Raw genomic sequence first — 16,090 nt, 5'->3', positions numbered from 1 at the left:
GCAGGCGCCACCACACCTGGCTAATTTTGTATTTTTAGTAGAGATAGGGTTTCTCCACGTTGGTCATGCTGGTCTTGAACTCCCGACCTCAGGTGATCCGCCCACCTTGGCCTCCCAAAGTGCTGGGATTACAGGCGTGAGCCACCGCGTCTAGCCTCAAATTTTAAACTACTTTCTTTTGGGTGATTTCTCATTACATAAATAGAAAGTCCTAGAAGAAATTCAAATTACTATCAGGTATTTTATCTCATCATTTGTATCCTTTGCAAAGTACAAATTTCTTTTAAGTTTTCACTCCTCTAAGGACACCTCTGTTCTGTATCGCTACCAAAAAGCAACAGCCTAAAGAAGGCTCAACTGTGCAACAGCAATAACCGCCTGCACACAAAATCGACCAGCCGCATAAAACCTTCCAACTGATGTCTACACTCTGCAACAGAGATATATACACACGAAATAGACTTGTCCAGGACTACAGAGCTCCTAAAAGGTAAACCTTGAAAAACTGACCACAAAATATACGCGAAATCTAGAAACTTCTCAATCATGTCATAATATAAAGTAGAACAAACAAAAACAACAGCTCTTTCTAAAAGTCTTTAACTCATTACATTTTCAAATCAGCACAATAATGTCTTACTGGTAAACTTGATGGTCTTTCTTGTTGTATTAAGTTCAAGTCTTCATGGTTAGGTTTTCCGGGGGCCAGAGGAGGTTGAGATCTAGTTCCATAGCCTTCCTGAGACAGGTCCTAAAAAAAACACAAACACAAAGCACTTCATAAATATCTCAATGAGTTATAAGCTTCTTCAGTAACTAAAATTAAACAAAAGCTTGGCTGGGCAGAGTGGCTCACGCCTGTAATCCCAGCACTTTGGGAGATCAAGGCAGGCAGATCACTTGAGCCCAGGAGTTCAAGACCAGCCTGGGCAACGTAGGGAGACTCCATCTCTACAAAACTAATAAAAAATTAGCCGAGTGTGGTGGTAAAGCTACTTGGGAGGCTGAGGTGGGAGGATAGCTTGAGCCTGGAGGTGGAGGCTACAGTGAACTTTGACTGCACCGCTGCACTCCAGCCTGAGTGACAGAGCGAGACCCTGTGTCAAACAAAACGGAACAAAACAAAAACTTATCACAACCAACAATTACTGTTACATTTTAGCAGACATATAAATATGCTATGGCTATAATTTAATACACTATCAGAAGCAAAAATTTTAAAAAGCAGTGAATCATTAATAGCAGAAATATAAACTATATATATATATATATATATATATATATAAAACAACTAAATTTATTATGAGTCCATACCAAGTACTGTATTTGAGTTTTACAGGAAGAAGACTAGTTCATAAAAATGGGGAGGGAGGTCAGCTGTAGCCAAACCAAACTGTCTTTGAACCCAGAGCAAACCAAAAGCTCCCTGGATCGTTGAATTCCGATTTTGGTCAAACTGCCTTTAATATTACCTCAAAAAATTGAAATAACTAACGAAAACCTTACTATCAACTATATCTTAACAGGTCCTCTCAATTACCCACAAAACAACATAAATCATTATTAAGCTCATAGAATCCTGGGGTTTCTATAAAACCAATAAACATGCATATATAGAACTCCATACGTTCATGGGGCATGGTTTTCAGAGAACCACCATAAAGAATAAAACAACAGTGGGGAACAAAACACACCCAAAAAACCTGAATAGGGACAATAAACTTATAATTAACACAGCCTTTCTGGCATCTTGTCAAACACTCTTCCAAGAGGTATTCTGCGTGGTTTCAGCATTGTGCTGAAATAATTCGCATATATAATCCAAACACCACACCATGCCACATTTACTGTATACCAGATCTCTAGCTACCTAACTGTGTATGCTCAGCTACTAAACATTCTACCATCATTTCCCCCTGAAGTCAAACAGCAGGACAGAATTGTTAAATACTTATTATAGCATGTCTCGATTGGCACTGAAAGTTGAAGAACCAGTTTCTAATTGAAGAGAAAAAAAGAATGGAAAATACTGCTTTAAAATAAAATTATCTCCCTTCCCTTGTCAGTTCAAATATGTGTTGGCATTAAAGAAACATCATATACAAGTTCTACTTCTGTGAAGTCCCTGGAATATTGCTTTAAAAATTAATGTTTATTACTTGAAATCCTATAAAAAGCTTCTGCTGTCCCACCCCTTTCTTGCACACTTAAAATTACATGGCTTAAGCCAGGAAACTTTGGAGCAATAGCTGGTACCACAAAGTACACAAGCTGTACAAACTAGATTTAACCAGCCTAGTGTTGGTGCGACCTGCCTTTCAACATGCTCTGAAATACAGGAGCGTGCCAATAATTCCAGCTTTTCACATGTAGCCCTTCTTCCCTTTAAATACATCTCCATCAAAAAACAAACAAACAAAAACCTCAGATATTTAACCTCTACTAGTAATGTACCCAGTTCCTATCATATTTTTCTAAGAGAATTCAATGCTATTTGTCCAGGTTTTTATTTGGTAACAATAAGGTGAGAGTAAGCACAGGCAATCCAAGGACACTTAAAGAGTGGCTCTGCAATCTGGTTGCCAGCAGAGGGTGACAATTAAGCTCATGGGGCACAAAAGCAAAGGCTGAAAGATTATGACCATTCTCCCCACCACCTTCCCCCTCAAACACCACGTTTCTTCCAGATCCTAGATTTCCACTTGTCACACAGACTTCCCGCTGGGTGCCCGGCAGGTTCCTTTCCATAAACAGCATGGATTTCAAATCAAGCAGGGTACAAGGCCTCTATTCAGGGGCCTTCACCCTGTTACAAAAAAGCACAAAGGTGCAGGACAGCCTCACAATGGGCAAACAAATGAGCAGGCCCCACCTCCTCCTCCAACACACGTGCACACAGTGTCTGCCCAATGCCTAGGCATTCTCTTTTTTTTTTTTTTTTTAAGTAAACTTCAGCTAGGAAATAGTAACAGGCTCAAAAGTCCTATGCATATTACCCTTCTATGTTTCTTTTTATTTTCTCTTCTTCACTCAATGATCTGCTTTCTAAAGATGTTGAAAAAGATCATTACAACTATAGTGGATAAACATTTCAATTTAGACATCATCCCCCTAAAACAAGCAACACAGACTAACAGACTACGAACGCTATCAGAAAAATGCATTGTGGCCTTACATTTTACTCTTTAAGGCTTTAAAAGTTCAAAATAATTAGATGCCACCAAAATCTCAAATACTATTCCTAACCACAAGAAGCTTTCAGCTATTAAGTACAGTTGGAAATAAAATCAAAACAAAATTTTGTGAGAACTATTGAAAAGGAAACTTGTTCTGCCTCAGCTTATGTTTGAACATAAGTATTAATTTAATAAGGGAGCACATAGAAAAGGTGCCAAGTTTAAACCTATAACAATCATCAACTATATATAACTTACAGTGGGACTATAAAGTCTGTTTGGCTGCTTTAATAACGATATAAAAATATTCCATAAGAAACTTGAGCTTTTACATCTTAAAAAGCTGTATTTATTTTTTGGTACATACTTATTTTCATCTCAAGAAGAGCAAATACATAGTAAGAAGGCAATGACAGTATCAGAAAATAAAGAGAATGTTCAGCATCATATTTTATAAACAAAGCACAGCTTTACACTTTAAAACATTACTGCCATCTTTGGTTATTTGTAAGTTTAAGCAGCCAGTGAACACCAGTGTGTAAACCAATATATACATCTAAATAATTACATTTATCTGCTGTATATGTAAAAAGTCATAACTCTTTAAAAGAATGCCATATTGTGATAATACTGCAATGCACAAGAACCAGGCAACGGGAATGAGGTTTTCCCTTTCAGAATTCATCAGTACTATTTTTCTACATCTCATTCACAATCTTTTAACCATTGATGGACTCTGGCCTTAACTTTCTTTATGTTATGAGTCAAAGGTTAAAGGGAAACCGACTCACAAACAAAAGTGTGAAAAAAATTTTAGGGTGGTAGTAATTACATATTTGTTTCAGAAATTTTCAGTTTGGTATTTCTTCCCCTCGCCTTTTTTTTTTTTTTTTTTTTTTTTTTTAAGAAACAAGGTCTCGCTCTGTGGCTCAGCCTAATCATAGCTCACCGTAGCCTCTAACTCCCAGGCTCAAGCAATCCCCCTGCCTCAGTCACCCAAGTCTCCCTAGTAGCTAGGACTACAGGCACATACCACTATGCTTGGCTAATTTTTCTTTTTTAAATGGAATCTTGCTCTTGTTGCCCAGGCTGGAGTGCAATGCGCAATCTCGGCTCACCGCAACCTCCACCTCACAGACTGAAGCAATTCTCCTGCCTCAGCCTCCTGAGTAGCTGGGATTACAGGCACGCGCCACTGTGCCCAGCCTAATTTATTTATTTTTTTAAATATTTTGAGAGATGTGATATCACTATACTTCCCAGGCTGGTCTCCAACTACTGGCCTCAAGTGATTCTCCTGCCAAAGTGCTGAAAATCAGGAATGAGCCACTGTGCCCAGGTCTCTTTTAACAAATGTCGTAGACGCTGACTGAATGCCTACTATGGGCTTATTCCCTTTGCTAGGTATAAACATATCACAGTATGAAATGAAATACGACCAGGAGGAAAACACTAGTATCCCACTTCTACTACAGGAAAGGGTAAAGATAACTATTACAAGGGCCTAGTAGAAAGGCCAGGAGCAGGAGCGCTTCTGTTTTCTTTCATTAGGAAATGAATAAAATCCTAATAGCAATATGCAACTTTGAATAAAATGTAGAATAACCAAAACGTCAAAGACACTTTTTAAAAAATTAAAAAGGGAAAACATTCCCATGGTATAAGCTTTGAATTTTTTTTTTTTTTTTTTTTTTTTTTTTTTTTTTTTTTTTTGAGACTGAGTCTCACTTTGTAGTCCAGGCTGTAGTGCAGTGGGCGTGATCTCGGCTCCCTGCCTCCCGGGTTCAAGAGATTCTCCTGCCTCAGCCTCCTGAGTAGCTGAGACTACAGGCATGTGCCACCACGCCTGGCTAATTTTTTGTATTTTTAGTAGAGATGGGGTTTCACTGTGTTAGTCAGAATGGTCTCTATCTCCTGACCTTGTGAACTGCCCGCCTTGGCCTCCCAAAGTGCTGGGATTACAGGCATGAGCCACTGTACCTGGCCTAGCTTTGGATTTTTTAATTTACCTTTCTTCAATTTTTCAATGTGTTACCAAGTTTAAATGTGAATTTAAATCCTTTTTCCTTTATGTACAACTAGAGCATATTTTCTGTAAACAGCATATTGTTCAGCCTCTTCACAATATATTGTAGAGCTCATTCTATATCTGCAACTAAATATCTACTTTATTCTTTTTTTTTTATAGCCACACAACATTGCATTATTTGTAGGTGCAGTAACCTATTTAACCAGTCACTTATTGACATACATTTAGGTTGTTTCCAGTCTTCCGTTCTTCATACAGCACAATAGTAAGCATCCTTACACATACATCTTCAAATGAAAATCTCTGTAGCATCAATCTTTACAAGTGAAATTTCTGTCAAAGGGTTGTGTATGTCCATTCTCACACTGCTATGAAGAAATACCTAAGACTGCATAATTTATAAAGAAAACAGGTGTAATTGGCTCACAGTTCTGCAGGCCGTACAGGAAGCATGGCAGCTTCTGCTTCTGAGGAGGCCTCAGGAAGCTTCCAATCACAGTGGAAGGCAAAAGGGGAGTGAGGTGTCTCACACAGCGGGAGCAGCAAGGGAGAGAGCGGGGAGGTGCTACACACTTTTAAACAACCAGGTCTCATGAGAACTCACTCACTATCATGAGAACAGCACCAAGAGAATGGCCTGAAACCTTATTCAAGAGAAACCGCCCCCATGATCCAATCGTCTCCCACCCGGCCCCACCTCCAACATTAGGGATTACAATTAGACATGAGATTTAGGTGGAGACACAGATCCAAACTGTATCAGATTGCTACATTTGAAATTTTTATACTGGCAAATTGTTCTTAACAAAGGAAGTGTCAATTTACACTTACAGTCCATCATTCTGGAATAGAACAAAACTTACTCCAGGTGTCAAACTACATCATAAAAAGTAGCAAAACCAGAGCAGGGGATGAGTGGGAAGATAGGTAGACAGCAACCAAAAAAAAAAAGAATTTAAGAGCATATAGACTATAAACTAACAGATGATGGAGGAATGGAGGAGGGGAAGGAGCACTTTGGTCCTTGACAAACAAATGGCAATGGCACCTAGTAAGAGGTCAGTGAGGAGGCCTCTAGATGCCAGCAAAATCCAACAAAGAGCGTCAGGTCAGAAACAAAATGCAACAGAGCCTCCATGGTGTCTGGATCTGGAATAAGTGATAACTGTCATGTTATTTAAGAAAAGCTTTTCCAATCCTCACATCAAGTATTGATATGCTAGGAAGAGAGTTAAGATGGCCACACTGTTATTATCTTGCAATAATTCAGAATGAGGGAATGAACGACGATTTGAGTAGTCTCAATAATTTCTTGACCCTTTTCTCTTTGTGCTTTGGAAATTCCCTATCACCAATTCCAAATCCTAAAAGGGAAACAGAAGCCTATCCCCAACATGTGAGGGTGGGGGGAGAGGTGGCTGCGACCACTTCCACAGAGAGGATGCCTGGTGGCCACACAGCCCGCCATGGTTTGTGAAATCATCCCTAGGCTTCAGACATGTGGCACATTATTGACCTCCCTCCACTTTCTGTGTGTAGATGCATTTAAAATATCATTTCCAAAAGGAAAGCGATATAAATCCATACAACATGCACATCAAAGATGGCACGCTCAGCCCTTGCCACCTCAGGAAAGCCCCAGTGACAGCTCACATTCGCAAGAGGGGACTTGTGACAGGTACTGTGCACAGAGGTAGCGTGCACAGTTCATCCTAACGACAACATCACAAGATAGTTGCTATTGTTACCTCGTTTTTTCCTACCAGGAAACAAAAACTGAAGTCATTTGCAGAGCTAGCTTATGAGCACTATGCTGGAGTATCTGAAAATGATGGATATCTCTTCATTTCTATAGTAACTGTACACTAGAGACAACTGGAAGCTTCAAACACTATCACATAATAAGGGATTGAATATAATTTTAGCTTTTTAAGGTTTTATCCTGGACTTCATATATTCCCCTAAAATTCCTTTTGAAAAATTATAATCTTAGGTAGTTTATATGTGGAACACTTCTAAAACATCAATTCCAGTATCATGAGGAAGTAAGAAATGCTAAAATGAAAAATTCTCTTCCACAGGTGTGAAGGCAAGGCCACTCCCCTTATCATCAAGCATTACTAGAAGCCTACAGGCTGGCAGGCGAGCCAGGTGAAGGGGCCCGCCTGCCAGATTCTGTTCTTTAAGGATCCTCTACCGGCTCTTCTCTTTCTCCCTGTCCTTTAAGAATGGGGGCCCCTCAAGTGTCTGTACCCCAAGGACTCCATGTGACCCCCTGCTTGGTGGTGATTCCCAAATCTCTACAGGAGGTCCTTAACTGCATCCTTAATGTTTGGACCTTGAAGAGAGTGCCTTGCACTCATCGGGTCAAGAAATGACCCTCCCAAATGACCCCACAGACCTGTTCCTTCTCCCTTGGGCCCCCACCTCACCGAAGGTGAGCACCCAAGTGAGATTGCTCAGAGCCACCCCACACAACTCATTATCTCTTCTGCAATCTGTGCACATCTGACACATCACCAAAGCCCAAATCATCATCCAGTCCATCCCCTTCCTCCTGATCCAACAGCCGACACCTGCACTGTGGTCAATGCTGCTGACTTCCTCAAATGCAAGTGCTCAGAAAATGCCTCCCGAAGGCCTACAGAAGGAAGTCTCAGTCCCAGTCTGGGCTCAGAAGAGCTCTTTTGGCACCCTCCGGCCGCCAGGTCAGCTTCCACAGGGCCGGCCCCAGGGTGCAGGGCAAAACCGTGCTTCACCTGTTCAGCTGCCCGGGTCCCATGGGCCATGCGGCCACTGCTCCTCGGTGCCTTTCTGCCAGTTCAAGTGGATGCCCTTCTTCCTCCTTACTGTCCTCAAGATCCTGCTAGAAGTTAACCCTATCACTCTCCAAAACAACTACCTCAAACCAACTTCAAATGGGCTCCTCTTAAAGAACTTAGAATGCCATATCTTAACTATTTGTTGTGTATCCCAAACTGGACACCATTTCTCTAAGACGGGGATGCTGTCGTCTTGGATTCCAAAGGGCCCAGAAAGGATGGGTACTGGATAAAAGCCAGGTGAATGACTGAATGGTTTCTATGAGCTTATACTTAGAATTAGACACAGCAACACAAAAACAAATGTATAAGGACAAACACATAAAACGGAACAAAACTTGGGCACACATCCAAGAATATTTATCATGTTAACAGCTACTTTGCCTGGTAAACGTGCTACAGAACACATTTTGCTGTTTGTTACTGGCAGTCTTATGGCAAAAGGATGACTGCTAAATAATGCAGTAAAAATATACTGGAAATTAAGACTGCAGAGAGCATCAATGACGCCACCAGAATGGGGAATCAAGACATTTGATGCTTACCAAAAAACAGATCAGGAATAAAATATCCTACCTCCCCAAAAATGATGAGTTTGACAAAACCTGCAGATCAAACCACTAATTTATAGGAAATAAAAAGGTCCAAGCAACATGTTAAACCATTGCAAATCAATCAGGAAATCCCAGGCTGTGGGAATCTCTACTAGACAAATGTCCTAGTTTCAATAAATAAATGGCAACAGAAAAAAATAAAAAGTGAGAGGACAAGAAGGAGAGGAGATGGAGGAAAATCCTAGAAATGAAGGGTAATTAAAAGATAACAACAAATTGTTAACACTGGACTTTATTTGGATCCTGATTCAAACTACCCCACAATGTAAATTAAACAACAATATATATTCCATTTATGAGATTATTGGAAATTTGAATACTGGATAAATGATATGAATAAATTATATTTTAATAGTGATAACTGTATTATGTCTCTTTTTTAAAGTTCTTTATCTTTTAAAGGCACATACTGAAATATTTACCAACGAAATGATGCAACATCTGGGCCAGGCACGATGGCTCACACCTGTAATCTCAGCGCTTTGAGAGGCCGAGGCAGGCGGATCACGGCATCAGGAGTTCGAGACCAGCCTGGCCAACATAGTGAAACCCTGTCTCTACTAAAAATACAAAAAATTAGCCAGGCATGGTGGCAGCGCCTGTAATCCCAGCTACTCGGGAAGCTGAGGCAGGAGAATCGCTTGAACCCGGGAGGCAAAGCTGCAGTGAGCCGAGACCTCACCACTGCACCTGAGCCTGGGCAACAGACAGAGACTCCTCAAAATAATAATAACATCTGGAATTTACTTCAAAATAATAAAGGGAGCAGGGGATGGGGGGGTGAGAAGGGAGAGGATAGAGGTGAAACAAGATGAAGGTGGAGTGACGTGTGCCAGATTCATTACACCATTATCTACTTCTGTTTACGTCTGGAAATTTCCTTTTAAATGAAACTGAATGAAGTTAATGGTATGAAAGGCAACTTCATGAACCTAGAGTAGGGCTGAGACTGACTCTGGCTTTCATCTGAAAAACTATGCCTCCAACCTCCTCCCCTGTGAACACACATTAAGCATTAACCATAGAACTTTCAATCTTTCTGTTTCATAACGCCCCCACCTATTTTTATCTTTAACATGTTTGCTGCACTATTAAATACTAATGCTTAGCTGTCTTAAACAAAACAAAACAAAACCCCTCCATGATCTTAACCAAATTAACCTTAACAATTTCATTTTTCCCCTAGGTTCCCAAAGTAAAACCTGCTCTTCTTGTTGACTCAGTGATCCTTGTTCAATCTTTTGATCTCAGCTGAAGGTGCCCTCCTAGCCTAAATCTGACCCTCTGATTTTATCTTAGCTCCACCTCTTAAAGGCCTGGTGTCCTATTTCACCAGCTCCAAGAAGCCTTATGCAGCCACAGATCTAAGGACCTTGAACCTTTGAGTTCAGACAAACCCAAATTCAAATGCCAACTTCACTATTCATCAGCTGTATGACTCCAAACAGCTTAGTCTCCTATTCTACCAGCCATATTGGGTGGCAATGGCCTATGCAGACTACAAGTGCATCACATCCGCCTTCACTCCTCCTGCTTGTCTATCTCAGGCTCATGGTGCTCAAAGAACAGGGGTGGAATGGGTCTCTTGCATATGCCATGACGAGTACTGTTCATTATCTGTTCAGAAGACTACTAAATCCCTTTAATTTTTCCCAGTCCACATCGATAGTTTCCCTTCCCCTCTGCTCCAAAAATCTTTTAGTTTAGATAAAAATCACATGTCTAAACTGCAAATGTGTTTTTACTGCAACTAATTCCAGAGGCCAATTAGAAGCTTAAAGCCATATTCCTTCTAATAAACTATATGTATTATTGATGAGTCCAAAGAATATTCAGGATATTATTTATTTTCTATCAATTCAAAGGAATAATTATTTCCAGACTTTTTAAAAACCTTTTTATAATTTTTTTTTTTTAGAGAAAGGGTCTCACTGTGGTGCCCAAGCTGGACTGCAGTGGCACAATCATAGCTCACTGTGACCTCAAACTCCTGGGCTCAGTGGATCCTTTCTCCTAAGCCTCCTGAGTAGCTGGGACTACAGGTGTGTGGCACCACACCCAACAAAAAACCATTCTAGAAAAGGGACAGGCTTGTATAAGCTACTTCATGATGCTTTCTTACTGATAAGTCTCAGTCTTATTGACAAAGGACTCAACACTGCAAAACGCCTGCAATTCACAGAATGTCACCAGGGCACACGACGCCCATGTGAACAAGGACCTGCAGTCCCTGGCTTCAGTAAAGAGGAACCCCGAGGGGATTAGGAAGAAAAGAACAGAGCAACACCAAGAGCAGCCGTCTCCCCTAAGCTTAAGAAGCAAGAATCCTGGAAGCTGCTAATTTATATTCAAAACTTAAGACAAGCTTTTAAATTTGCCTTCTTTCATAAGAAAGAAGTTTTCATAAGACTTCTTCCTAAACTAACAGTGGGCTCAGAATGAGAAAGGAAGCCACATGGGTGCCTAAAATTAATTTTCCTAAAATAATCAACATAATGATAGGCAAGACTAAAGACTAGTTAAGATTTTTAATAATGAATGTATTTTAATAAAGTCATAAAGGCAAATGAGCCACAGCAAATGTTCTGCTCTCTATACCTTTTGTAGGGAAAAAGTAATGTATCTAATAATTTTTAAAAATCTATACAACACCCAAGAATCTCAACTCCCTATAACTTAATACCTAAAGAATTCCTTTCCTCATCCATAAAACCAAGATACAGTAGCTCCCCAGCACTCTTACCCGTGGTTTCGCTTTCCATGATTCCAGTTACCCATGGTCAACTGTGGTTCAAAAATATTAAAGGGAAAAAATCCAGAAATAAACAATTCACAATTTTAAATTGCCCGCCTGGATGTGACTCCTCCCTTTGTGCAGCAATCCACATTGCAGGCGCTTCCCATCCACTGGTCACTTATGAGCTGTTACCAGATCCAGTATCAGTGCTTGTGTTCAAATCACGCTAATTTTACTTCATAATGGCCCCAGGGCGCCAGAGTAGTGATGCTGGCAATCAGTCAGCCAAAGAGAAGCTGTAAACTACTTCCTTTAAGTGAAAAGTTCTTGACTTAATAAGCAAAGAAAAAAATAGCACATCCTGAGGTTGCTAAGATCTAGGGAAAGAATGAATCTTTTATCCTTGAAACTGTGAAGGAAAAAGAAATTTGTGCATAGTATGCACAGAGTTCAGTACTATCCACAGTTTCAGGCATCCACTGGGGGTCTTGGAACTTATCCCATCCCCTGCCTGACAAGGGGGGATGACTGTATAAGGGACCTGCTACTAAGACACAGGAACCTACCTTCTAAAGCTGTATTCATGATCATGACACACTGCCTTCAAGCAATTAGCACTGTACCTGGCGCCATTTAAATGTTCATAAATGTCAGCTATTGTTATTTTTAAAAGCATATTTAAGAATGAGAATCAGTCTGGGCACCATAGATTATGCCTGTAATCCCAGCACTTTGGGAGGCTGAGGCAGGAAGATCACCTGAGATCAGGAGTTCAAGACCAGCCTGGCCAACGTGGTGAAACTCATCTCTATAAAAATTACCTGGGCATGGTGGCACACACCTGTAATCCCAGCTACTTGGGAGGCTGAGGCATGAGAATCACTTGAACGTGAGGGAAGGCAGAGGATGCAGTGAGCCGAGATTACACCACTGCACTCCAGCCTGGACAACAGGGCAAGACTCTGTCTTAAAAAAAAAAAAGAGAGAATCAACTAATTGAACTTTATCCAGTGGCCACAATGCTGATGACAGTGTTGGTAGTAACAGCAGCTGCTAATAATTCTACATCACACCATCTATCAGGCACTCTCCTAAGTGCTTTACTCATACAACAAACTCTTGATTTTCACACTGACTCTATAAAGTAAGTACTATTTTACTAATGAAGAAACTTAGGTTGAGTAACCTACCAAGGTCACTCAGTTGGCAAGTGATGGAGCAGGGATGGGAACCAAGATATTCTTTCTCTAGAGTGTGTGCACTTAACGATGCTCCCACCCACGAGATAAGGAGGCACTTCTGGACCCTACCTGACAGCTGACAATTCCCAACCTGAGGTTTGGGTCCAGGAATCTGAATTTCCCAGATTTGTCTATAAGTTTCGAGGACTGTTGATTAAATATAGTGTCATATTTTCATTAAATTATGATAATTAAGTGAGTCCTACAATGTGGGGTTTTGGATATTACTCCATTACCTAGCATCTGTAGTAGGGCATTTTGCTGTAACATTAACAATGGCTAATTTCCCAGGTAGATACCTGTCCACCCACCCTTCACCTATCCTCCTTAGGCCAGGGATGGTCTTATTTGTCTTACTGTGGTTACAGCAACAACTTCAAAAGATCACCATCAGCTTTTCAATGACATGGCCCTGCACTGGCACCTCACATTGGAAGGCTGACTCTTGCTCCAAGAACCCAAGCCCCTTCTTCTCCCAACCAAGAAGTAGATCACTTCCGGCACATGAGCCACAGACCTGGAGGGCCAAAGGGGGCCTTCAGAAACTAGCAACATCAGTTCTTCCTACCCCACGGTGGGACCATAACTCATATCCAGGGCCTGAATTCTTGACCTGGAGTAGAAGGGCTTTGAACTCTCCCCTGAGAATACAGCAACTTTGTGATGCATGTATTTGTCTGGGAGGAGAATCTGTAGCTTTTACCAGATTCTCAAAGACTCCAGAAAGATTAAAGGGTGAGAACAGAGATAATTAACAACGGGATTTACCAAAACTGAAAACATCACAATTTCACAGAGATGTTTTGAACCAGATTAGCTGCAAATAACCACATTCAACATTGTAATACTTTTCTAAATAACTAAAATACAAATAAAAATTACTTAAGAATTTGCAAATATGCCATTAGTATCTGAATTGAACATGCAATAAAAGCCCAGACTGCTTAAGTAACTCTAGTCTAAAGAGCTACCTAGGCCAGGCATGGTGACTCACCCTGTAATCCCAACACCTTGGGAGGCCGAGGCGGGCAGATCACTCAAGGTCAGGAGTTCGAGACCAGCCTGGTCAACATGGTGAAACCCCATCCCTACTAAAAATACAAAAAATTAGCTGGGTGTGGTGGCACACACCTGTAATCCCAGCTACTTGGGAGGCTGAAACAGGAGAACCGCTTGAACCTGGGAGGCAAAGGTTGCAGTGGGCTGAGATTGCACCACTGCACTCTAGCCTGGACGACACAGCAAGACTCCATCTCAAAAAAAAAAAAAAAAAAAGGGCAACCTATACAGGACCCCTTATGTTATTATCCACACACTTCACTTAGACGAATACCATGGGGGGTTGCAAGTGGCATGACAGTGACCTGCTGAGACAGAGCTCCTGAACCCATGTACTGGATAAACAGGTATAGACCTTCTTTTTGCCAAAGAGAGTGAAGTAAAGTGCCAGAAAGATCCTGCCTCAAAAGCCTGTCTTGCCAATTCATCCCTAAAACTGTTGAGGGGGTTAATCTCAAAAGTTATCTGATTTCTCTGTGAAATGCCTATGTAGTGAAAGCTAAAATAACTGAAGGAAAGAAAAAGAAAAAAAAAAAAAAGCTAGGGAAACAGAAACAGCCAAAGACAATAAAAGATAAAGAAGATTCTGTTGTTTTGCATTGTATCAATAATGCTTTCAAAATGCAAGAAGCACAAAGGATTCTGCTGAATTTTTTTCACAAATATGTATTACTTTTTGAACTTTTTACAAGATGTTAAAATGGATCATTTGATCTACTAAATTATCTCTTCCCCACTCTAAAAGTACAGACTTTCAGAAAAACAATATACTAAAAAGAACTTAGCATCCAATTAGTATCAACTTTACCAATCTTCTACGAAAGTAGACAGGCCACAGGCATCCCCCTTCTCCAAGAAATAGCAGAAAATTTGAATTTTTTAGAGATTCCCTTACATTTTGTGTGTGTGTGTGTGTGTGTGTGTTCCCATCAAGTGCTGCTATTATTGTAGGGGACTTTTTACCTTTAAAACAGTCAACTTTCCATTTGGGAGAAAACATAAAGGTGACTCCAGAAATTTGAAATTATCATCAATTACATCAAAATTAAAATAAAATTTATTTCTTTACCCACTTTATTTATTTCTTTAGCCACTTTATGTTAAACACCTCCAACTTTCCAAGGAGGCCAAGCTATATATTCATCCCACTTTATGTTAAAATGAACACCTCCAACTTTCCAAGCAAGGTGAGTAATATATTCATCCTGAAGTTAATCCCCCACTGCTCTTCCATAAGGAAAACAGACATGAGAACCATTGCTTTGAAGCAAGGATGATACACCAAATATTTGGCAACTGGTAAAACAGTGGGGTCCAGGGTCCTGGAGTCCCCCTGCTAATTAATTAATTAATTACTGCCTGTAATCCCTCAGCTACTCAGGAGGCTGAGGCAGAGGGAGGTGGAGGTTGCAGTGAGCTGAGATCGCACCACTGCCCTCCAGCCTGGGCAACAAGAGTGAAACTCTGTCCAAAAAAAAAAAAAGAAAACAAAAGAAAAAGAAAAAGAAAAGAAAACCACAGCTGTATGCATACCAAAGGGCCTTCCCTGCTGACTTCCTGATGCCATCTTCTTCTGCCTCCCTAGGCTAATGCAAAGAGATATAAACCCATTCCTCTCCCAAAAGCCTAGCACTTTGGGGAAAATCAATCAGTGACCTACAGCTGGTTCTGTTCTTTCTTTTGCAGAAAAAAAGAAAAAGGTGACCACTGCCCACATTAGCAAATGCTAAAAATAATGCTATATTTCAAACATCTGAAGATAATCTTCCTCTGGAATACAATATACATAGAGCTTGTTACTCTAATTAAAAATTGTAAAAAAGAAACTGATGAAGAAAGAAGTTTAATATATGTATAAATTATGTTTTATTTCATTTTTCATAGTTTAACATATTGAAATGAGCATGTTAAAGACAAATGAAAGCAGCTGAGAGTAGCAAAAAAACAATCCAGGAAAAAAATAATTCCCCAATTTCCCTTGTGTCAGAATATAAATATCAAGGAAAGAGAAGAGAATTGAGTGAATATATAATGAGCCTCGATGATACTTTTAATTGCACAGTGCATTCTCTTCCCAACTTCATCCCTCAATACCAGTGGGGGCAGGAGCAGGGTATCAGAGAGGAAGGAAGACAGATGGGCTATCAGGCCCAGGGAGCTGAAGGGGAGGGAGGTGAAGGGGTGCAATGAGGAGCCTTGCTCGGAGAGCGCCAGTTCTACCCAACTTTCTGGTTTAGAAGAGCAGGCTGCTTCTTCCTCTGGCTGCTGAGTCTGGGGAACTAGGACTAAAAACTAGAGAACAAGGCAACATCCACTCATGCATGAAGACATCTGGTTCAATTCCATAAATCCTCCTCTGGCGGGAGAGAGGGATCACCCACCTACAGTTGGTTATAGCAGTGTTAGGATCAG

The 16,090-nt window shown here is 40.6% G+C and overlaps 1 protein-coding gene across 8 annotated transcripts in view; it reads right to left on the bottom strand.

Moving 5' to 3' along the window:
* The window catches only part of ARID1B (AT-rich interaction domain 1B), a 441,225-nt gene that overhangs the window by 277,863 nt on the left and 147,272 nt on the right, over positions 1–16,090 (bottom strand). For all 8 annotated transcript variants that reach the window (XM_055267956.2, XM_055267947.2, XM_055267966.2 and 5 more), the window contains one exon: positions 641–751. In XM_055267956.2, the coding sequence (XP_055123931.2) occupies positions 641–751 (111 nt within the window). The remainder of the gene's footprint in view (positions 1–640; positions 752–16,090) is intronic.

The sequence above is a fragment of the Symphalangus syndactylus genome, chromosome 2 (genome assembly GCF_028878055.3).
Source record: "Symphalangus syndactylus isolate Jambi chromosome 2, NHGRI_mSymSyn1-v2.1_pri, whole genome shotgun sequence".
Classification (NCBI taxonomy): domain Eukaryota; kingdom Metazoa; phylum Chordata; class Mammalia; order Primates; family Hylobatidae; genus Symphalangus; species Symphalangus syndactylus.
Note: the sequence above shows the minus strand (reverse complement) of the source record. Positions and strands in the feature narration are given on the sequence as shown.